General features: G+C 40.0%; 1 protein-coding gene across 6 annotated transcripts in view; it reads left to right on the forward strand.

The window, feature by feature from the left end:
- Window positions 1-24752, forward strand: part of ANKS1B (ankyrin repeat and sterile alpha motif domain containing 1B) — an 829228-nt gene that overhangs the window by 293097 nt on the left and 511379 nt on the right. For all 6 annotated transcript variants that reach the window (XM_090272643.1, XM_090272644.1, XM_090272647.1 and 3 more), the window contains exon 12: window positions 1411-1591. In XM_090272643.1, the coding sequence (XP_090128769.1) occupies window positions 1411-1591 (181 nt within the window). The remainder of the gene's footprint in view (window positions 1-1410; window positions 1592-24752) is intronic.

Raw genomic sequence — 24752 nt, forward strand, 5'->3', positions numbered from 1 at the left:
ATATTGCAGTGGTGACAGAATAAAGCATATGGTCATAGTTTGTACCCTTTATGCAAAAAACTGTAAAATACATATATTTTCAATTTCATTGTCTATTTTAGATTATAGGCTAAATGGTTTCAATGACTTAAATAACATGAACTGCAAGAGACAAGGTAACTTGAATATTATGCGGGGAAATAATCTGTGAAATACAGTGATTAAATTAACAAGTATTTGAGGGCAATGAAAATGTTAGTAAACCAAAAGTTTATTGTACTTTGGGGAAACAAATTTATTGTAAAGGAGCTGCAGCTAACCTCTTTTAATTATTGTGAGATTGTTAATATTTCAGTAATATGAATGAGAAGAATAAAAAGTAAAAATCCTTGGATTGATTGTTGGGAAGTGTACACAATTCTGAGAGCGCAAAAGACTGCAATTCTTTGAAGGACTATGTTAGAAGCTCTGCTAAGCAACCAAGAGTGAACATAATTAAAACCAAGGGAAAAAATAGAAAACTGCTATAGGGAACAATCCATTACTGACAAAGGGTATAGATTTCATCTGACATTACTCCATGATTTTAACTTTAGTTGCTATTTGAGGATTAATTAAAATCCTTAAACAAGAAAATCAAAGTTTAGTACAAAAACCAAGTAGATTCTTAGATCCTGGAAAATGTTCTATATAACTTTACTTAATTCTGATAAAATTTCACCATATGGCACTTGGGGACAATATGTAATGCTACCAATTCCTTGGGCTATATAATGAATTAAAAAAGTGGAACCATTCTAATAATGCATCAATGTTGTGAGGGACCTTTTATTATTAGATTTTACATCCTCAGGGTTTTAAAAAATATTTTATGTTTTTATTTTTAGAGGGAGAGAAAGGGAGGGAGAAAGAAAGGGAGAGAAACATCAACGTGCGAAACATCAATCGGTTGCCCCTCAGTTGTGCCCAAACTGGGGACTGAACCCACAACCCAGGCATGTGCCCCAACTGGAAACCAAACGGGCAACCTTCTCCCTTTGTGGGATGATGCCCAGACAACTGAGCCACACAGGTCAGGGCAGGCTTATGTCTAATAAATGTTATTTTGGTGACTTATAATTGCAGCTTTCTGAATTGATCACTAAGAGAAAATTTGTGCACTATATTTTTAGATTCTTCCAGGGAAATTAACAAAAAGTCTAAATTATTTTTATCTACTATGCCATAATATTTTCTCATTAAATATTTTTTCATTATTTAATTTATTAAGGGATTATTTAGTGTCTCTCTGTAAAGCACAGTTATATTTTTTAAATACAAAATCCAGATAGTTTAACTGAAAAAGTCATCCCTTAGATTCCATTGGAGGGGAGATTGGGCTGAAGATGAACATGATCGTATTAATACTGTCATCATTCTCATTTATTTCAGCCTAAACAACGAACATCTATTGTGTCTTCTCTGGATTTTCATCGAACGAATCACAACCAAGAATATTTTGAAATCCACACATCTACAGGGTGTACAGACTTTGCTTCCAGTCCTCCTGTTAGTCCACCCACCTCTTCTGTGGGAACCACGAAGGTCAGGAACGAGGAAACTGATCAGACAGGTAAAGCAGTTCACTTTATGCAACTATACTTTTGAACTTTTAAAGCTAAATCCTTTACGTGTTAATTAAGAGGAATCTTTCGTACAAATTGCATCGTGTTCTTCGTTCACCTACATGTGTGACAATGTAGGGCTTTATGATATTATACATTGGTCGGTATAATGTTCTTTTTGAATACATTAATGGCCTTTTAGGTGTTAGATATTAGAGATGATGATATAATGCTATTATGATAGTAAAAAAATGGAAACCTAGAACTGTTCTTCTGCTGCTGTTGTATGCCCCTCTCCACATAGTGGTATCAACTTGTCAATGCATGACGCCTAGCTCTGAGGCTAGAGAACCTGTATCAAGTTATCCAGTAGGATTAAGTTTCACAGTGTGGCCTAAGTAGGCTATCAATCTACTCAAAGCAAAATAAAAGTAGAGAAGATGGGTGTGAAAAAATAAGCCTAGAAGTGAGGGGAAAATTAGAAGAGTAACCACACCCACCTGGTTCCACCTGATCAGATTTGCAATGATTCCCTTCTTTAGGGGCTAGGAGCTAATCACTGGTGGACAGAAATATGAGAAATAGGGCCTAAAGAATATCTTCTCCTTATATCTATTTTAAAGTAAATTAACTATCCAACTACATTTCTTCAAAGATATAATCTTAAAATCTTCTAAATATGATTAATATGAATTTCAGAATCATAAATTATTGTCTGTGTGTGTATTCCATGTAATTATTGTTCAAAATTAGTGTGTGTATGACTATATGAAAGTATACACATGTACTTAAGTCCTTTACTCTGACTCTACTTTTAAGAACACAGATAAAAGCATTTCAAAAATATAGCCAGAGAATTATTTTCCCCTAGGAAAAACACTGAGATTATGTTAAAATAATGATGAATGGAAGTGGTGAAACTGATATTCAATGGAAGCTATAATCCAATCTTTCTGTGGCAACCAGAATGATATTTATAAAATATAAATCCAAGTATGTCATTATCATGCTTAAAATGCTAAGTGGCTTCTCATTGAACTTAGAGTACAATCTAGCTCCTTACTATGGCCGGGATGAGTTTGCTCAGGGCTTAGGTTAAAGAGCCAGTAAGAAGTGAGGTTATACCTAAACCTTGAGCAAACTCATCCTGGCTCACATTGGCCTTCTTTGCTAGGCCTTCTGGCCCTGTGGCTTTTGAACTTTGGTTCCCATCTTCAGATTTTCATGTGACTGAGTGCTATTTGGGTTTTGCCTCAAACGCACTTCCTCATACATGCTTTCCCAGATCACCCTGTCTTATGGAGAGCCTTCAATGTAATGATAATTACAGTAACAAAGATGTGAAAAGAACAATAATAATTATATTAATAAGCAATAAGTATTTAGGCAAGTGCTTAAATATTTTTCATGTTTTTAACATTTAATTTATAACATTTTAAATATTTAATATATTGAATTTAATATCTTTAATGTTAATAAGCAATAAGTACTTAAGCATATACTTAACACTATGCTTCATACAGTGTTATAGACATTTTATGTATATTAACTCATTTAAACCTCACAACTTTTACATGAATTAGATATTATTATTTGTAGACAAGGAAACACATAAAGAGGATAACTATATAACAGCCCATAAGAACAGAGCTGGGATTCAAACTTTGTGGTAGAGTCCATGTTCTTAACCATTTTCAACATCACTCTAGTTAGTTAGGTCAAATCATCCTGTTTTCTTTTTTCCAGAGCCTACTTACTATGTAAAATTATTTAGTTCACTTGTTTACTTATTTATTGTCTTCTCTCCTCTTTCTAGAATTGTTAGCTAGAGTGGATGGGTCCCTGACATGTTGTAGGCTGCCTAAGTTTGTTTACTATGAGACTGAACTTCTTACCTAGCTATGAAACTTCATCTCTTTACGCTACAGTTTTCTTATCTATGGAATTAAATTAACAATAAATTAATTATATTAGCTTACCCTGTAGTACAGTAATGCACGTAAAATGATTAGTACTGTGTCTGCTATAGAGTGTTAAATAAATGTGAGTAACTATTAATAGTAGCCTTTATGATATTAATGAAGCCTAGCATAAGAATTTAGGTATGTTTGCCATGTACCACATACAGTTTTACAAGAGAGGAAAGAGGGGATATGATTGGTAAATAAAAGTGATATGTGAACCCCAAGAAGGGTTGTAGGCATGTCATTCTTAATTAATGCTTATTTGAGTGACTCATTCCAGATTCAAATCTTTAAATGGGAGAAATGAGTCTGGTCATTTAGGAAAAACTTTCTCAGCTTTATTTCTCAACTTTAGTTAGTGTACTAATTGCTTTGGGGTTTTTTTTGTGTGTGTGTGATTAATTTTGAAAATTTCAACAGTCCTTTGAGGTAGATACTACTTTTTTTTAAATTAAGAGTAAGAGAAGTTATAGGCCCAGTGCCTTCTCTCTACTTGACCACCAGAGACACAGGATGAGGACACACACATGACTGCTGTCAGGACTGTAGTGGCACCATCCAAAATGTGTGGGGAAATGATAATTTTCCACGCATTTCAAAATGGATATTTTTCAGGTCTGACCTTTGAGCAGAACTGAAATATAACCTTTAATGGTTGAACTAATTTCAAATAGCATGTTACCATGGTTTCCCACCACCTCCACATTACATCAGAAATTTTAGAGTGGACTGATGTTTATTAATAATATGAAAGGACAATGCTGATTTCTTTTCTATCAAAAAGTAAGACTTTTAAGGTAGGTATTTCTCTACATGAAAAAGTAGCATTTTATTATCTTGCACATAGATGTTTTATTATACTTTGCATTTAAGAACCTGCATATGCAGGTATATATTGAAAGAGGATGAAATTCCAGAGCCAGTTCTGTCACTGATTTCCTAGGTGTTTTTCACAAATCATTTAATTCTCTGATTGCCAATTTGCTTCTCTGAAAAAGGAAAATAATATCTACTCTTTGGGTAGTTGTAGTAAAAAAAATGACCTTATTTATGTGAATAGATTTTATAAACTATGAAAACTAATATTATTCTTTAATATTATCATTATTGTTTAATATTATTTTTCCTGTAATATTATTATTTGAAATCCATAGTAGTTTTAAGACAGAAAGAACCAACTTAAGAGGTCTGTACTTATGCCAAGGTAGTTCATCTTTTCTTCAATTAACTGTCGTCGTCGGCAGCCGTCTGTCTCGAGAGACGATGGTGTAGCTTCTGAAGAGTCTATCTGCACCGCCGAGAATGGTTGTGCAGTCCGACTCGGGAGTGACACGGTATCTGTCTCCTCCTGTGTTGAATCGACATCTTGCGATGACGCTGGAGTGTCCTCTCCAGTGAAGCTGAAGCTACAGAGCCTGGGCAGGGTGATATGGAGGGTCTGCTGTTGCCCATGCAGCAGACCCCCCCTCTCTTCGCAGCTGAAGGGTCCAAGGGAAAGACGGAGTCAATACAGCTTGGCTTCAGGTGCGCCGCAGGAGTTGCCGGTGTTGACTACAACGTCAAACCGCCTTAGGGACTCCGGCTCCGGATTTTCTGTCGGGGTTTACTCCCTTAGCCTTTCCCCTGAAGAGGTATGCCGCAAGGCAGCGGAGGTTTTTTGGAATCAGAGTTTTCCTTCTCTGATGTACCCTGACTGGAAGATCGAACCAGCGACACTTAGCTCGCAGGTCGACGCTCAATCCACTGAGCCAAACCAGCCAGGGTAACAATTAACTGTCGTCGTCGTCGGCAGCCGTCCGTCTCGAGAGATGATGGTGTAGCTTCTTAAGAGTCTATCTGCACCGCCGAGAATGGCTGTGCAGTCCGACTCGGGAGTGACATCGTATCTGTCTCCTCCCGTGTTGAATCGACATCTTGCGATGACGCTGAAGCTACAGAGCCTGGGCAGGGTGATATGGAGGGTCTGCTGTTGCCCATGCAGCAGACCCCCCCTCTCTTCGCAGCTGAAGGGTCCAAGGGAAAGACGGAGTCAATACAGCTTGGCTTCAGGTGCGCCGCAGGAGTTGCCGGTGTTGACTACAACGTCGAACCGCCTTAGGGACTCCGGCTCCGGATTTTCTGTCGGGGTTTACTCCCTTAGCCTTTCCCCTGAAGAGGTATGCCGCAAGGCAGCGGAGGTTTTTTGGAGTCAGAGTTTTCCTTCTCTGATGTGCCCTGACTGGAAGATCGAACCAGCGACACTTAGCTCGCAGGCTGACGCTCAATCCACTGAGCTAAACCAGCCAGGGCCAGCAATTAAATGTGTTGTATTAAATGTGGTCGAGGGCGCAGAAGTAATTCCAGCAAGGAGAATGAGTTGGTTGGAGGGCTGCCACACACTCTGGCAGGTCAGCAGCGAGCAGTGCAAAGACCTCTCCTTTTATTGAGTTTTACAACTATAGAAATCAATAGGGAGGGTAAGGAATGAGCTCACAGGCACATTCCAATATTGATTACAATATACAATTACTTACTTGGGATTACAACAAAAGGAGGTTAATATATAAACTATAAAGAATGTTTTCTATCAAAAACAAAAAATAGGAATTCAATCATCTATTCTTTTAAGACTATGGGAACAGCCACACTGTTCCTTGAACATTAACAGAAAGCACGCAGGGTTAAGCACTACCTGTGCTACCTGTGCTTGGCTTTGTTTGGTTTCCTTGTCAACATCAGGGAAGATGGAGTACTCAGCAAGATTCCTTTTAAGTCACAGAATGTCTCGAAACCCTGAGGCCTGATCAGTCAAAGACTGTCGGCGCTAGCGAGTCCAGCTCGCCAGCTCGGGTCATAGCGCACCTGGACGGAGAGGCATGAGAACATGCCTCAGTTTAGGAACCTTGATTTCCAGCATCACATTTCATTTTATAAATGATTACATACACAAAATAATTAATTCTGATAAATGTTGTTTAATAGAATGAAGACTAATACACCCTCAAAAGTGAATTGTATACTGCAAAACACTTTAAATAAGTGACCCACGGAATTTGTATAACAGAGGGCAATTTCAAAAGTAGTTTGAATTGTAATGAAAGCTTCCCACTGTGAGGCACTCTATTGTGTACTCTGAGTATCAACTTATGAATTATCAAAAAAGATGGTTAAGAGGGAAGACCTTTGTGGTCAGACAAACTTGGGAATGATATGAAGGGGTTTGCATTTAACTGGAAAGATCACTTTACTATTAAAATATAGTGGACAGATTTGAGATGAGATAAAATTGGGGGTGTGGAGAAACAGTGTCATCAGCAATGAGAACATGTAAATGGATTTGAGAGACACAAGGAAAGAGTAATCAACAGTTTATAGCAGCTGATTGGATGTGCGACGGTGATGGTGAAAAGTTCAAGGAAGGATCTAAAGTTTCTGGTTTAACCAGATGAGTCAGACTGATCTGCCATTCCCTGAAGTACGGAATATTTGTAAGTAAGAAGGAGGGAGTTAGATCATGTAGGACCTAATAGGCCATTATAAAGACTTTGGCTTTTACTCAAGTGAAATAAAGAGCTAATTACAAAGGTCTTTCCAAGAAGTGACATGATTCAACTTCTGTTTGTGAGGACTACTCTGTTATGTTGAGAATGGACTATAAAAGGGGAGCAAGAGTGGAAGCTAGAAGGCCCCTTAGGAGGCTATTATCCCCTTGCAATAACACGATAGATGCAGGATGCTCAGATCAAAGGTGAACAACAGTGGAGGTATAGAGAAAAAGGCATATTTTTAAGGAAGATCCAATAGGATTTTATGATGGAGTGGGTATAGTGTATGAGAAAAAAAGAATTGAGGAAAACTGCAAGATTTTTGCTCTAAACAACTCTGAGAATGGATTTACTACCGTCTGACATGTGAGAGATTGTCAGAAGAGCATTTTTGGTGAGCAGAGAGAAATACCAGGAATTCATTTTGTTTGAGATGCCTATTAGGTTTCTGAATGATGTGTCAAGTCGGCAAACTGAAGGTCCAGCCTGAAGATATAAATGTGAACATTGTCACTATACAGATGACATGGAGTGAGTGTGGATAGAGAACCAAACCTGAGCTTCATGGAAGGGGGAATAAAAGGCGATACCAGCAAAAGAGACTGAGGAGGAACAACTTGTGAGGCAGGAGGAAATCTGGTGACTGTTGTGTCCTGAACTCAGATGAAAAAGTTATTAAGGAGGGAGTGATCAACTTTGTCAGATGTAGCTGATAAGTTGGGTAGGATGTGGACTGAGATAAAATTGACCAGCAGATTTAATAATGTGGAGGTTACCATTGACCTTGACTAGAGCAATTTGGTTGAAATTGATGGGCCAAAAATCCAGCATAATGGGTTTAAGAGAGAAAAAGAGAAGAGGAATTAGAGCAAACATAAACTACCTTTTCAGAATATCTCTTCCAAGGAAAATTATGAAAGAGGAAAAAGAGCGAATGAGTTCTATTAACTAAGAAGAGAGATTGGCTTTAGAGAGGAGCATGTGAAATGGGTGAGATGTTTCTGGTGTGGGTACACATGTTGGAAAGGGATCCACATGGTGAGAATCTGTGGAAGATCTGCCTAGTCTGATCATCTCCATTTTCACTATTAAGCAGAAAGCGGCAGCATCAGTTGAGAACAAAGATGGCAGAGGAGGCGTCGCACTGAGGGAAGAGGAGAGGGGAAGAGTTGTTTAGGACAGAGACAATGAATGGACAAGGGAGGTAAAGTGATTGCCTAGCAGCACTAAGGGCCCATCTGAGGTTTGTGTTAATGAACTTAAAAGTTAGATTAGCCAGTATCGTTCTGCATTTTTCTGCAACCCAGTTCAGGGGGCATGGGTGCAGAGTATTCAGAGAGTTGAATTTCACATAGGTTGTGGTTTTATCAAACAGAAGTGATAAAAGGGCAAGAAAATATGAGCAAGAAAATGAGAGTAATGTTTGACCATAGACATTAAGATGGAGAAGCAGGCAAAAAAGGACAACAAAGCGAAAAAATCAGTAAGACCATTGGATTAGCGATTCCAGTGGGTCAGAGGACTGCTGGAGTCAAGGTAGCAAAGCGCTGGGCTGGTTGAAAAGGTTGATGGGAGTTAGAAGTTCAAATTGCAAGTTACAAAATAGTCATGGGGATTAATAGGGAATATAGAAAATAATATTGTAATAACTATGTATAATGCTTTGTGGGTTAATAGACTTATTCAGGGGTTGGGAGATCACTTCGTAAATTATATAAAAGTCTAACTACTATGTTGTATACCTGAAACTAATATAAAATAATATTGAATGTCAACTGTAATTGAGAAAATTAAAATTAAAAAAATAAGTGGGCTTAAATGATAGGAGGTAGATTTAGAGAGGGGGATGCATGTGAATCCAAGAATGATTATAATTATTGGTAATCATGGGGTCTTAAGACCATGGGAGTAAGGAGCTGAGTTAGCCTCACCCCATACAAATTAGTCTTAACTACTGTGGTTAAATAAGTACAATTTTAAGAATTATTTGATAAAAATGACCATATTTATTTCTATATCAGTCTCCATTCATAACATTTAAATCAATCTTTCCATTTACTTAACAAATTATGAAACAGATGAACTTTACCTGAGTTTACTCTTCTATGCTTCGTTCCACTCTTCCTCGAAGTACTGTTATCACACAGCATGGGGGTCAGCCGCTTGTCACCTTGATACACGACCCAAAGATTTGTGTTAAAGGGAACAGGTTTTTATTAACAGAGTTCCAATTTGGGAGAGAGACTGAGAGCACTCCTGTTCTGAGCCCCTCTCTCCCACGAGACCCATAATTTCTCTTGTTCCCAAAATATTACAAGTCAAAACCATGCCCAGAAATTCCCCATAACCTTATCTGTCCTTTTTGGAGCTTAAGCTGGCTACACAAAGAGATCTCTATCCTCTCTGGAGTCTGCACTCGTGGGTTTCAGAGTCACCATCTTCCTGCAGCAGCTCTGTCCTTCAGGACCTGGGGGTGAGCTGCTCTCAGTCTCCATGTGGTGGCCTAGGACCCATGTGCCACGCTGTCCTAGATCATAGTGTCCCAGAGGCTGGAGCCCAGCAAGACCTACATCCCAGCACAGGACCTTACCTCCCTGGCGGGCCTACCTCCTGCCCTTCCCGCAAGTGCTCCCGTTTGTGCAAGGAGCAAGGACCAGAGACCCAGAGTGTCCAAGCACACCTGCAACCAAAGTCCCAAACGAAAGTTCCATGAGCCGAGAGAGCCAAGAGCCTGCATCCAGAGCCAAAAACCAGAGCAGGCTTCTCCCCACCTCCTGTGGAAAATGTCCTCTCCCGCAGTCCCATGCACTCGGGGGAAGCCGATGGGAGTGTCTAGCTTTTTAACCAGGGGCCTTGTGTGCCTTTGCCCCCTTTTCTGGGCATGGGCAGAAGTTTCCAATCACCGTGGGCAGGGCGTCCAGCCCTCACAGCTCACGCAAGCACTGTGTATAGCCTCTGTCACAAGCTAGTAGCCCCAAGGCTGTGGACTATTAAGCCCCAGCTCTGGTTTCCATCTGGGGAGCTTTCTTTCCTTCCTCCTGCAAACTGCATTGTGTTTATACTAGCCTCTTGCCTCCAGCAATTCTCCTTTTTCAGGCAGCTCCTCCCTTTGCAGAAGGCAGGCTGCTTTAATCTGCCACCTTGGCACCCTTTCCTGACCACAAGGGGAGCTGTCTCTGTGCTGGATCTGGGGTCCCCTGTCCAAACTGGGGTCCCTTGCTTCCAGCGAATCCTGCTCCAGCCTAAGCGATTACAGTACCAAGATCTCTCATGTTGTTCCCTGGGTGCCAAGGGCCTCCTGAGAGTGGTATTGCATTCAGGATCGTCCCTCGTGGGCTCTCTCTAATCTTGACCACCATACGTTTCTGCACGTGAATTTCTGAATGATCTGAGAGCCTAGTTGATAAAGTAGTCCAGTCTGTTGGGTACTCCCAATTGGGTCATTGCCAATATGTTCCTTTCCCTCGAGTAACAGTTTTTTTAAATAGAGGCAGTGGAATTCTGGATCTATTTTAAAGGTAGAGGGAACATTTTGGGGATTGATTGGGTGGTAAGGTATGAGAAAATGAAAGAGACCAAAGCTGTGACTCAAGGATTTTTGGCCCTTTTGATCTTTGTAAGGATGGATTTCATATTAGTTGAGATGAGGAAGCTCAGTTTTGGACTTTTTAATTTGAAACACAATTGAGTATCCAAGTAGATAAGGTGATTAGATAGTTGAGACTTATTTTTTTTATTTTTTTAGTGGGATAGGATAGGGTGGGAGGAAGCTATGTAATAATTTTATATTTATTAAAGTAAAGGGTATCAGTTTTAAAAGACTAAAAAACAGTGATTTAGCCCACAGTGAGTGACTTAGGAGTTCTGAGTTCCTCAATGAAAATGTCCTGGACAGGTGTGTTGTGAATTACCGAGGGAAAAGAAGCTGAGGATCATCAGTAATAAAAGATGCTTCCACCTTATGGAAAGTTGTTTCCAGGAAGCTCTCTGTATATCAGGAATGTTGTCGGCTAGCAGCTTTGGGCATCTGCTAAGGAATTTAACTCCCCTGGGTAAACAGCTCTCTCCAGTCTCGTTAATAGTTTCAAACCATCACCTCATACTGGAGAAAACTAATGGGAGAGGGGAGATCTAAAAAAAGAAGTGGAAAACTACTTCTTTCTAAATAGGAAAAATAACAAAAACAAAAGCCTTTCAGGGCTTAGCAGCATAGGCTGCTTTTCTGCAAAGGAGAAAAAACATTAGAAAAGAACTAAAATTAGAACAGAGAAGGTGGCTGCCCGGGGACTGCTGGAAAGGCAAATGAGGGCCTTCTTTTTCGTTAGTTCGCACAAACTGGAAATAGACCTCCTGAGGCTGGGACAGTGTTATTCCAGCGGCCACTGAGCACAGGCAGCTGAGGGGAGTGTTGTTGGTCTCCAGCCAGCATGATGGCCAAAGCCAGCGGCTGAGATTATCTTTAAGCTCCAAGCTCAGATTCAGGGTGAGCTGATATGGAGGAAGTTAAGGGTTAGTGAGAATAATGTGTAATTATGTCTTCATGGTTTAGTTTAAAAAAAAAAAAATAGTACACAAATTATCTGAATTATTTACTGTCACATTCAGTACTTTAAGTTGACTAAGTTTTAGGTAGCCAGAAGTAAAGCATTTTTATACCAAATATCATGAATATTTATAATAATAAATATATGTTCTTATCAGTTCCTGATAAATCATGAAATGCCTTTTCCTGGTCCCCCTCTGGTATCATGTGACTCTTCTTCAATGCCGTTCTGTGCAATTTTTTATCACACAGAAGGCAAAACAGAGGCTGGTAGATGTTTGACAAAGGAAGAAAACATGCACTGTTTTTCAATACTTAAAATATGCAAATATATTACATAGTTAGATGTTGGAGTAATGTGATGTAGCTGGTGCATACAGTCAGGTGGGAACTTGTTATTCTGAGTGAAATTAGTTGAAACAAGACTATTGGTTTATTTGGGCAGCATAAAATCAATATATTTCCTCAGTGTGTGGCATTAGGAGAAAGTCCGGGGTGCTGTGACAGGATCTAAGAGTGTGATTGATCTCATGTGGGGTCTGCAAAGCTTCCAGAGGAGAAACAAATTTATTTGTCCAAGTATGGACACACTGAGGCCACAGAGGGAGTAAAGGGCCAGTTGGGCAGGGCCTTGGAAATGGTGTTCAGGATTCTGGTCTGTATCCTAAAATAAAGTTTTAAAAGCAATGAGAATTCATTGGCAGGTTTGTAAGCAGAGAGAAATTATTTTCTTTTACTGTCTAATATCCCATATATATATATATATATATATCGTCGGCAGCCGTCCGTCTCGAGAGACGATGGTGTAGCTTCTTAAGAGTCTATCTGCACCGCCGAGAATGGCTGTGCAGTCCAACTCGGGAGTGACACGGTATCTGTCTCCTCCCGTGTTGAATCGACATCTTGCGATGACGCTGGAGTGTCCTCTCCAGTGAAGCTGAAGCTACAGAGCCTGGGCAGGGTGATATGGAGGGTCTGCTGTTGCCCATGCAGCAGACCCCCCCCTCTCTTCGCAGCTGAAGGGTCCAAGGGAAAGACGGAGTCAATACAGCTTGGCTTCAGGTGCGCCGCAGGAGTTGCCGGTGTTGACTACAACGTCAAACCGCCTTAGGGACTCCGGCTCCGGATTTTCTGTCGGGGTTTACTCCCTTAGCCTTTCCCCTGAAGAGGTATGCCGCAAGGCAGCGGAGGTTTTTTGGAGTCAGAGTTTTCCTTCTCTGATATATATATATTTCTTTTTTTTTTTTTTTCCTTTCTGTGAACTAAAAGCAAAGTCTTCCTTGCAGAGTGACCAGTGAAGGCAAAGATTAGACAATTAAGGAGAGTGGAGAAAGTTTGAATTAATTTTTTTTTAAATGCCTGGTAAATGGTTAGTATGTGGGGCCTGAGGTGAGCATAGAAAAAGGGATCGTAAGAGGTGGGTCAGGCCAGAGCCAGGTTTTAGGCTGGTTCGCGTCAGCTGATCTGTCACTGGTAAGGTGGGCCCTCTGTGTCTGCCCCGTCTGCTGCCTGTCCATCCTAACTTCTGAGGGGCCCTTCTGGAGCCACAGGAATCTCTGGGTCTCATTCATACTTAAGGAAAACACACGGGGCTCAGAAAAATTTATACTCAAGACCTTGCTAGTCCATACCATGTGGCACTACCAGGTTTACTCAGAAGCGGTCACGCTCAGAATCTAACTGGAATTTGGGGCCTGGATCCCTCTTTCCTCATGTTCTCCTATTACCTGTTTATTACACTATGACCTCTCCAGGCAAAAGCCCGGAAGGAAAAGTTCAGGACACTCGAACTATTTCCCTACCGCTCCTATTAAAATTTCTCGGAGGCTCGTTTCCTTCCTCTTCTGGGCATTATGTCTCCCCTTTGTAGACTTGAGGGAAGAGGGGATTCTAATAGAACTCAACTTAAGAATGGAAACATATTAATATCTTCTTTTAAAAATACTATCCCTATGACATTGACCCAGTGCCACAATAATAAAAAATACATGAACATAACACATGTTTAATTAATGTAGTTTCATAAATGCTTAATAACTCTGGCCATTATGATTATCGGTATTATTGTTATTGCCAGGCAGAGAGCAGAGGCTAGACTCTAAGAACACAGTAGAAATGCAGAGCAGCCAGGTGCTAGGAGTCCAGCCTGGCAGCCAGAATCTTAAATCCACAAAGTTGCTTAGAACAAGCAGGTCAACCTGCGGATGAGCAGACCTGGCCTTTCTATCTGTTTTCTCTGTCCTGAGGGGGGGGGGGGGGGCAGGTTGGCAAAACCCTGAAAGTTTGCATCCCTGATGGGGAAAGCCAGACTTCTCTGTGTGCTAATCTGTCCAAAGTTAGCAGCAGAGGCAAGAGAGGAACTATTTCAAAGCTTTTGTGTTGAAAATCTTTTTTTTTAATTTAATCTTTTATTAACTCAATTTTCCCTTGCTTTTACCTTCTATTAATTTGTGTGAAAATATAACGGCTTTGTTAGCTGAAATTTTCTTTGCAATTCAAATTCAGTGCTGCATATATTTTCTCTCTAATTATCTTGTCTAGTTTGCTTGATAGTTTTTCTCTCCTGATTTTCTCTATCAGACTGCTTATATAGCTCTTGAAAACTCTCTGTTATCACTTATAGCTGTGTGATATATGAATGATCATTAGAGCTAAATGTAAAATGGTGAAAGAAATGCTGATATGTATATATACCGTGTTTTTCGCTCCATAAGATGCACTTTTTTTTTTTTCCCCAAAAGTGGGGGGAAAATATTTGTATGTCTTATGGAGGAAATATTGCATCACAGACCGTGGTGTGTATTATCTGACCTGTCAGCCGTGGTGACAGCTGTTAGAAGAGGAAGCGGTGGGCCGACATGAAACCCCTGGGGATGCTTAAATGTCCCACTTTACTGCTGAATCTCAGGGTGTCTGGTCAGTATGAAGATACCAAAGAAAGTGATATCAGTGATTATGAGCAACTGAGCTTCATAAATTCTGACATTAGTGATGATGAGTTCTTGGGGTTCCCAGAAAACTAGAAGAGTACTTGAACCTTAAAGTCTCTCCTCATTTGTTCATGACAGTGATGATGGTTCTTAATACCACTCTTGACCGCTGTTCACTTTACATGGTTGAAATATTATTCTGTTATATTTTATTAAATATTTTAGTACACCATTTGGTTCAGAATATTTTTTTCCCTTGTTTTCCTCCTCTAAACCTAGGTGCGTCTTATTGTCAGGTGCATCTTATAGTGTGAAAAATAAGATAATATGTGAAAAAGCTTGGTATTTCCAGGTCTATGCTACCCTCAGTTGAAAACAGTTTCCAAACTGCTAGCCCTTTTCCTCTATTTACATCGTCTACCTCTATAGTATTCTTTTGGGAGAATATCCCCCCGCCCCGCTTTTCTTTACATCTGTCTGAGTTGGGCTGGCATATTGTGTGGTGTTTCCCTGGGCCCAATAGGCTTCTCTTTTATGCATCATGCCACAGTGAGCTGGCCCAGGGCAGAACTTGCTCCAGACATTGTCCTAGTTAACTTCGTCCCTACCTGATAACCCAGCTATTCCCTGCCTACTTGGCTCTGGCCTATTGTGAGTTCAACTTTTCTACTTGACTCTTGGCATCTGTGATAGGTAGAATTCTAAGTTGGACCCACGATTCATGCCCTCCTGTATCCATACCTTTGTGTGACACCCCCCCCCCCACCTTTGAGTGTGCGTGGAACCTGTAACTTGCTGCTAGCCAATGTCAAAGGTGATGGGCTATCACTTCCATAGTTAAGATATGTTATGGCAGAGGTAAAGGGATTTGGAAGGCATAATTAAGGTATCTCATTACCTTTAAGTTACTCAAAAGGGAGATTATCTTCCATGGCTTGAAATAATCAAGTGATTCCTTTAAATGGGGGTTAACATTAGCAACCTGAAGTGGCAGACTCTGTCTCCACTGCTGGCTTTGGGGGAGTAAACCACCATGAGTGGGAGGGCTGCATCGTGAGGCTCACTGAGGATCTAGTCCTGGCTGACACTTGATGGCAGCTTGGTGAGACAGACCCCTTGTGGAGGAACCAGTTAAGACACGCCCAGACTCCCAGACTCCCAACTCTGTAAGATAATGGAAGTATTTTGTTGGAAGCCAGTAAGTTTATTGTGATTTGTTATTGCAGAGATAGAAAATGAACACAATGTCTAATGCTCACTTGATTTGGCAGAAAGGGAGACTTTCTCTCCACCTGCTTTGTCCTGAGGAACCTCCCAGCTCAGCACTGGTCCCTTGTTGTCACTGGGAGTACAGGCTTAATTGAGAGCGAAGAATTTGAAAAGTGTCTCTTTCATCCATACGCCTAAGCTCAGATCAGTTAATGCATTTATGCATATCCGTCACACCATTTTTAATAGGTACCAAGTTGAGAAACTAAAGCTGTAACAGTAAAATCTTAAGACATAAACCAGATGGTAGGAAGTTAATTAGGACATATAGACCCAAAATCCTTAAATTATTGATGCTTCCCAACTAAACCTCTCTCCTCCAGGACTTGGCTTTTTCTCAAAGTTACCAGGGTTAATTTTTTCCAGCAAATATCTGATCATGCCACTCCACTGTTTTACGGCTTCTTATGTCTGACTCTTATCTGTACAAGAATGCCCGAACGCCTTAGCATGCCCAACAAAATCCTTGATGATCTGGCTGTAACTTACTGTTTACTTCTACCCAGATCCACCATGTACTCCTGAGTACATTGTCCTTAGAGTTCATGGTTCTTGGTCTAGAGTATGCGTCTGTCAGTTCGGACTGCCTCTGCATCTTATTTAACTGGTACACTTCAGTTCTTGTCCAGAACTTGGCTAAGGGCAAACTCATTTGTGGAGCTTCCTCTAGCTCCAGCAAGCCTTTTGTCCCTCTGTCCCCCGCAACACTCACCACACTTTCACTCTTAGTTATTTTATATAAACACATTTGTTTAAGTGTCTGTGAGCTCCTTAAATGCAGGGGCCATTTCTCAATTGAGAGGTATCCCCAGCACCTAGCTTATTGACTGCCATACAGTAAGTGCCCAGTAAGTGGCAAATGATTGAATAACTGAACCTTTGCTTTGTGGGACTTCTGTCACCTGCTGGGTGCCTATTTCTATGTATGCAGTAAGTCCAGACCAGTTTTACTCTTGACTCTGTTGCTTCTTCTGAGCCATGGAGCCCACCTTCCATTGGTCATTTCCTAAAATGCCTCAGAGAGAAATGCCATCTTTAATGTAAATTTTTGTTACATAATTGATCTCATTTCACAAACGAAAAGATAGCAGTTATTTACATTGAGAGGCAATTCAGTTTTCGTAGATAATTATAGAGTAGTTGACCCAGCATTGCCAAAATTATTTATATCACTTTAGAAGGCATTATATCTGCAATATGCACTAATTTCTAATTTCCTTCCCCTGTTTATTTTAGTGGACCAATGTCTACGGCTTAAATTTTAAAATGACAGGAAAAACTTTAGTGATCTCTGTTTTTTCCTCAAGGTCAAAACAGGGCATAATATGACTTTTCTTTTTCTTTCCCAGAACTGACTTTTTTTCACCACTGCTTTTGCTAGCTTCTGCATTAGCCACGGGTGAGCTTGGAAATATCATATTAGGACCTGGAGCCTTAAGAATGAGAACTTTTAATATATTAGTAATGATCAAAACCCAATGTGCAGAATGGATACCACTGACAGAATTCTAACCTCCGGTAAGCAGTTCACAGGATCTAGAGTGGCCTCCCACTTGCATGTGTATATGATATGAGCTTTCCCAAGCATTGCTCTCCCTCCTTAGAAAAACTAATGGCATCTTATAGGAAGACAAATATGCTGCAAAGAATCAGCATTTATTCCAGAGTCAAGGATGTAATTTTTGTATTATCTACCCTTTTAGATCTGAAACAAGTCTATTGTATGTTTCTGCTCTTTCTGTTAGCACAGATGTCTGGTTTCTCATTATTAACTCAGATAATCAAGAGTTGACTATGTAAAGCTAATAATAGATTTCATATTTCCTTCTAGAAACTGTATAACACATGTGAGAGGAAGCATTATTAACTACACAAATCTCTCAGTTCCTAATAATTAGCATTTTGACAAGCTGTTATCTTAGGTGAAGAATTTAGATCATATATTACATAAGTTCAAAGAATTTTTTATACTTTTTCTTGATTTGAATATCAAGTAAATAGTTCTTATTTTCATTTAAATGTAAAGGAACCCTTCAGCTCTATTTTAGCCTCCTAATCCATTGATGTGCTGTAGTCCATTAATTTGCAATTGGGTTTTGTTTCTACTATTAATTATAAATAATATGTCAAGTTCTCTAGGCTAAGCAGTTTGCTATGCACTAACAATATATCTGTTCTCTGAAGTTGCCATATAGAAAATTAAAACCAAAATATCAAATTTAAAATAAACCTGAACCATTTCCTCATTCTTCATATTTGACATATTCCCTTCCAGGCAATTACTAGCTATTCTTTAAAATTTATCTTTGGTATATTTATCTAAAACCAGATATTTATTATTGGATAAGAGCTGGTGTCATATTCATTATACCACCTTAGCAGCCTCAAGCATTTGAGCAACTGTGGTTGCGACCTTAATTATAGGTTGGTTAAAAATAAATATAAAGCTATATATAAACATTAAACAAAAGTTACATTACCAAATTTATTGAAATACTAGATGCAGTTCATTCATTCATTTAACAAATATTCGTTTAGTTCTTACAAAGTACTAACATCCAGGCGAGATACTGGGTATACAACAATGAAAGAGACATGGTCATTTCTTTGAAAAACTTTGTGGTAAGGAAATGATTAAAGTCTAATGTTATTACACTAGAATAATGTGAACTTAGGGACAAGAGCATATAAATCTGTCTAGGAGAGTCAGAGATGGTTTCACAAAACAAGTCATGCTTGCCCTCTGACTTGAATAATTAATCAAATTGATATTGATGCAATATGATGAGAAGGGAAAGAAAAAGAGAAAAGAAAGCAGAGCCTTTGGAACTAGAGAAATTTGGACTTAGGTTCTTGTTTTGTCCCTGTAATATTTAGGTAAATGATAACCTTGTAGAGACACATTTTTTCTTTTGAGATAACATGCCATACAATCGATAAATATTGTCTCGTCGCCCTGGCCCGTGTGGTTCAGTTGGTTGGAACATCGTGCCATAACCCAAACAGTTGCGGGTTCAATTTCTAGTCAGGGCACATGCCTAGGTTGTAGGTTCAGGGCACATACAGGGCAACTGGTTAAAGTTTCTCACATCGGTCTTTCTCTCCTTCTTTCTCTCTCTCCTTTCCCCTGTCTCTAAAATCAACTGGCATGTCTTCAGGTGAGGATTATAATAATAATAATAATAATAATAATAATAATAATAATAATAATAATAAATATAATATTGTCCCTTCTCACCTACTTTCAGTCTCATGACAACCTTGTAGATAAATTAGTGTTATAACCATTTTAAAGATGAGGAAAGTAGGTTCACAGTGGTTAAGGAAACTTGCTTAACTAAGTAAGGTAGTGTTAGAGCTAGGACTAGAACCTACGTCTTCTGACAAAACCTTTTCCACTATGCTGCAACAATGATTCCAGGCTTTTCCAGGCATTCAGTTATTTATTCAGCCAATAAATATTCCTGAAGCATCAACTAAAGCGTCAGATATGTTACTGAACACAGATAACACCGTGGGGAACAAATAGGTAAAGTCTGCCCTTATTAAGCTAGGAATCCATCAGAGAAGGCAGACTTTCTACCAGCAATTTCAATATGTCCTGATGAGTGTTATGCAAGGGCACAGTTAAACGCTCTGGGGTATGTGTGGCGAGGAAACTCACTCTAATTGAGGAGGTCTGAGAAGTCCTGTGAGGGGGAAGTAATATTTCTGTCAAGATCTAAAGAGTGAGCAAGAGTTATCTGGACAGAGGGAAGATTTTTCCAACAGCAGGAGGTTTGGCAAAGATATGAGAATGTGCTACGTTCAAGGAACTGAAACTGATCCAGGACAGCAGGATCAGAGAGCATGAGTGGAAAGACTGGCGAGAGATGGCTCTACAGAGATTGGCAGGGACAAGGCTAGAGCCGTCTGTACAAGCATCTTAAAGAGCCTGGATTTTATTCTAAGGGCAAAGGGTGTTGCTGTGTCTGCCCTGTGTAAAAATCCTGATCAGAGTGGAAATCGGGTCTGAAATCTGACTCATTCTTTGCTTATCTCAGAGAGGGGATGGTTACGTTTTTTCCAAATTCCTCACAAAAGCTGAAACAGGCTTGCTGTGGCCCTAGTGGGAAACCACCTATGGTTTTAAGCAGCAGAATGATATCTGGTTTGCATTTGTCCAAGTTCTCTCTAGCTGTGCTGTTGTTACAGAACCCCCGGGCTGCTCCAATTGAAACAGAGCACACAGGCTCTTTAGTTAGGGGCCCGATTGCCCGCCGCCAGAATTATAACTCTCAGAACTAGAGTTTAGTGAAAAGAAAAAGAATTGTTTATTTAACAGTTACATAGATCTAATTATTTGCGGATTTCTGCTGTTAAGTCTTATGTTCTTTAAAACACCCATAAACACATATCCTTGCCTCTCCCCTGCCAAACCAGGCTAGTTTTAGAAAAGTTAGAGAAACCGTTTCCCTACTTTCCAAACACAGTTCAGCTTTACCAATAGCTGCCAATCATTCAATTCTGATTGGGGAGACCTCGTCTATGTTATAGGGTCCACCAGCTTTTAATCCAGAACCTCGTGGATTCTCAGCCTCCTCGTAAACTGCATCGTCTTTTGTAATCCACATAGTCAGTCTGTTCCTTTTTCAAAGCAGCAAGGTACGTCCCTTCCTTAAAACTGCATCGTCAGACCCCGTTAAATCCGCATGGTCAGCCTCAGTTAAAACGTCTGCCACTTATTTTTAAATCCCTGACTGGGTCCTCTGATGCAGTGGGCATGGCACTCAGTTCTGACCATTCACAGCACCTCACGCTGGCTCTGTGTGCTTTCTCCATACCATCCCCTGGTCCAAGCCCCCTCCCATCTACCTGAGGCCTTGGATGCATTAAAGCCATTTTGCATAAGAAAGACACTAGCCACCAGCCTCAGGCATGTGCAGGCATCCTGAAAGCTGCTTCCTTCTCCCCATCCCCCGGCCTCAAACTCTGGGGATTTTTGGACTCCCCTATTTCCGTAACACTGTGGCTTCTCTAAGAGGGGACAGAGCAGCTGAAGTGAGACTTGGCATAGGTGAGTCAGCAGCAGCTGAGATCAGCACTGTGGCTCTGGGGAAGAAGAGAAATGAGATGTTTGAGATGTCGAAGTTACAGGACTGACGATGACTATGGAAGCTAGAGGAGAAGAGGATAGGAGGAGACAGGGATGCTTCTCACTCTCCTGGCGTGAACAAAAAACTGTGGGGGCCTTGGGCACGCTATCTAAGACTTTTATGTTGAGAAGAAGCCACTGGAGTTATTCCATGGTGTGAAGGTGCCGAAGTCAGCTGGACCAGAGGACACAATAAAAGCATTTAAAAGTCTCTGGGGCCAGCAGGCAGGACAGTAACACAAAGTAATGGTTCTCTTTAATTCTTTCTTTCTTTCTTGAAAAACTGCATCCCTTTGTTATGGCCTTTTACTTCTTAGGCTGTTGTATATTTCCATTTGACTAAATTTGTTCTACAGAGACATTAGTTGTTACCTGACTTTGGTTTTAATTTAAAAGAGGATAAAATCTGCAATTATGATGAAGATTGGGCATGCTGGTACCTGATTCATTTCCCTGGGTCGCACCGTGACTCACCCTCATTACCGTGGTTTTGCTTTGAAATGACAGATGATTTTTCAGTTTTGAGTGTTCTCTGGCCTGTATGTAACAGTAAGATAAGTTTCTTCCATGGGTCATTCACTGCTCTTCATTGCCACTGTGAGTCAGATATTTTGCATTTCAAAACATTATCCTGCCTATAACTTTCCTCTTTAGAAGTTATGCAGAAAACCCCTATCAACAACAGATTTCCATTTACTGACTTTTCAGATTTGTATCTGTAAAGCATGTTCTAATTGTTTTGCTATAATGTAGTGAGCAGTTTTATGACCAACAATAAGGTACTGTTTTATTTGTTTTGTATCATTATCTAAACATCAAGGTGCCTCATTAGATAAAAACTCAATTATCTGTAAGGAAATTCAAATATTGATGGTTAAGTCATACAAGAATCCCTTCCTTAATCCCTTGTCTACCTCTAGTTATAGTTGGTTTTCTCCCTTTCACATTCAACCTCCTGGAAAGAGTTGTTTACGCTTCCTGGATTCACTTTTTCATCTGTCAGTCACTCCCCAAAAACCATGCCAGCAAGTGTCCTGAAATCTCAGTTAGGTTCCCTAGGTTGTCTTTTCCTAAATATAATGGCTGAAGTCTTTATCTTACTTGACCAAACTGCTCCACTCTGCATGTGGCTCTGTGACACCACACTCTGCAGACTTTCCTTCCACCTCTGTAGCCTCTATCTTGTTCATCCTTTGTGAGTACATGTATCCCCACCCACTCCTACAAGGTTACTAGTTTTCAGGGTTCAATTCTAGAATAGCTCCTTTTCTCCTCACTCCACAGACAGTCCTTGAGTGATCACAGCCATGTCTGTGGCTTGATTACCCAATCATATATTGATGTTCCTCCAAGTTTTATGTCCAGCTCAAAGTGGAGTTTGACATGTCTAAAGTCATCTTTTTTTTGACTGCTCCACTTCAATGTCCACCAATAAGTCAAAGTCAACATGTCTGTGTTAGTTTCCCAGGGCTTCTGCAAAAAAGTCCCATGAACCAGGTATCCTAATACAATAGGAATCTATTTTCTCTCTGTTCTGGATGCTAGAGGTTTGAAATCAAAGTGTGAGCACGGAGGGCCTTTCTGCCTCTGAGGGCTTTCAGGAGGAATCTGCCCTTGCCCCTTCAGCTTCCACATGCTCATGGTTTGGGCCGCATAACCCCGTCTCTGTTTCCACGTCCTCAGGGCCTTCTTCTCTGTGTCTCTGTGTCCTTTCCTCCCCTTAAAACTACAGCAGTCGTTGGATTGGGTATCCACCCTAAGTGCCTTTGTTTGTTTCGTTTTTATTGTATCATGAGCTTAATGATTACAGAGATGAAGCATTTCTACTAGAATCTCTGGTACAAAGTCATCGTCGGCAGCCGTCCGTCTCGAGAGACGATGGTGTAGCTTCTTAAGAGTCTATCTGCACCGCCGAGAATGGTTGTGCAGTCCGACTCGGGAGTGACACGGTATCTGTCTCCTCCCGTGTTGAATCGACATCTTGTGATGACACTGGAGTGTCCTCTCCAGTGAAGCTGAAGCTACAGAGCCTGGGCAGGGTGATATGGAGGGTCTGCTGTGGCCCATGCAGCAGACCCCCCCTCTCTTCGCAGCTGAAGGATCCAAGGGAAAGACAGAGTCAATACAGCTTGGCTTCAGGTGCGCCGCAGGAGTTGCCGGTGTTGACTACAACGTCGAACCGCCTTAGGGACTCCGGCTCTGGATTTTCTGTCGGGGTTTACTCCCTTAGCCTTTCCCCTGAAGAGGTATGCTGCAAGGCAGCGAAGGTTTTTTGGAGTCAGAGTTTTCCTTCTCTGATGTGCCCTGACTGGAAGATCGAACCAGCGACACTTAGCTCACAGGCCGATGCTCAATCCACTGAGCCAAACCAAGTAATCAAGTTGTTGCCTAATATTTATTGAAATGAAGAATGAAGAGAGAAAATAAAGCAATTAATCAACAAAACTAATCTGAAAAAAAAATAGTAAGCAACTTGAAGTAAGTTTAAGTGTGAATTTGTAAAATGTGACCAAAAAAACCTTTTCTAGTCAGTATGCTAACAAAATACATTAAGAATCAGTCATCAACAAAACAAAAGACAATCCACAGAATTGGAGAATACATTTGCCAATACACCTGATAGGGGGTTAATAGTCCAAAACTTATAAGAAACTTACAAAACTCAACACCAAAAAATCAAACAACCCAATTTAAAAGATGAGTAAAGGACTTGAATAGACAAAAAAAGAAAAAAAAAAGAATCAGTCAAACCTTACTTTAAGCTGATTCAAAACCTTCTTTTCTATTGTAACAAAAATCCATGGTTTCATAGACGCTGGAGAATACAATTTTGTTGCTCACAGCCTATTTCATGACTGGTTCTTTCTACCCCTGCTTTATTAATGAAAAAGTTCTTGCTTTTTTTGATATTACAGGTTTCCTTAATATCTTTTGAACATATTTCCTAAAAGACAAGGTTAAGCAATTACTAGCATTTTAATTACCAAAAAAAGAAAGAAAATAAAAAGAAAGGGGAAAAAAGCTAGATCCTAACAAAATGTCTTCAGATAGCCTGAAAGAAAGCATTGTTTGTAATGTATATCTATCTGCTTACTGTTGTAAAACATTTAGACCTCTCTACAGCTGATGAAATCTTTGAATTAATATGAAGGCAATCAAGAACTTAAAAGGGATTGGACATGCTGTATTATATCTACTTTGCCTACATTAATAAAATTTCTGCCATGAGAGGATCTGTGGTAGACCCTTGTGCTTGCAATGATTGGAAATGCCCTAGGTTTAACTAAATCAGCCTAGTTCACATAGATGCTGATGAGAGATAAGGAGAAGTACCTCACTTTCTTACAGCATTCATTTCGTAGGCTAATAAGGATTACGCTAGGGAGTTAATTGTATTCTTTACAGGAAGGCAAGTTCTCATAAGAAATTCTAAGTATTAGTATTTCTCTCTGCTTTAGTGTTACGTGATGGCATTAAATGCACACAACTTTTAGAACACATAATTATAATACTAATTAAACAGAAAAAGTCAACCACATTAGATTTAGTTAGGAAAATGTCTTGGCATAACCCAGTGAGTCTACTTACATTTATTGTCACTAAATTATCCTAAGTAGACGCTAGCATTTACAGCTCAGTATTTATTATTCTTCATCTATTTTTAGTTCATTTTGACAAATTCTAAGGCAGAAGATTCTAGCTTTACCATATTTTATATTGTGTGGGGGCCTCAAGGTACTTATATAACCACTTCTAATGCCTTATGTAGCAATTTTCTTCACTCAACAAGATACATTTCTGAATT

The sequence above is a fragment of the Furipterus horrens genome, unplaced genomic scaffold (assembly GCF_987537825.1).
Source record: "Furipterus horrens unplaced genomic scaffold, mFurHor1.1.pri manual_scaffold_4, whole genome shotgun sequence".
Taxonomy (NCBI): Eukaryota; Metazoa; Chordata; class Mammalia; order Chiroptera; family Furipteridae; genus Furipterus; species Furipterus horrens.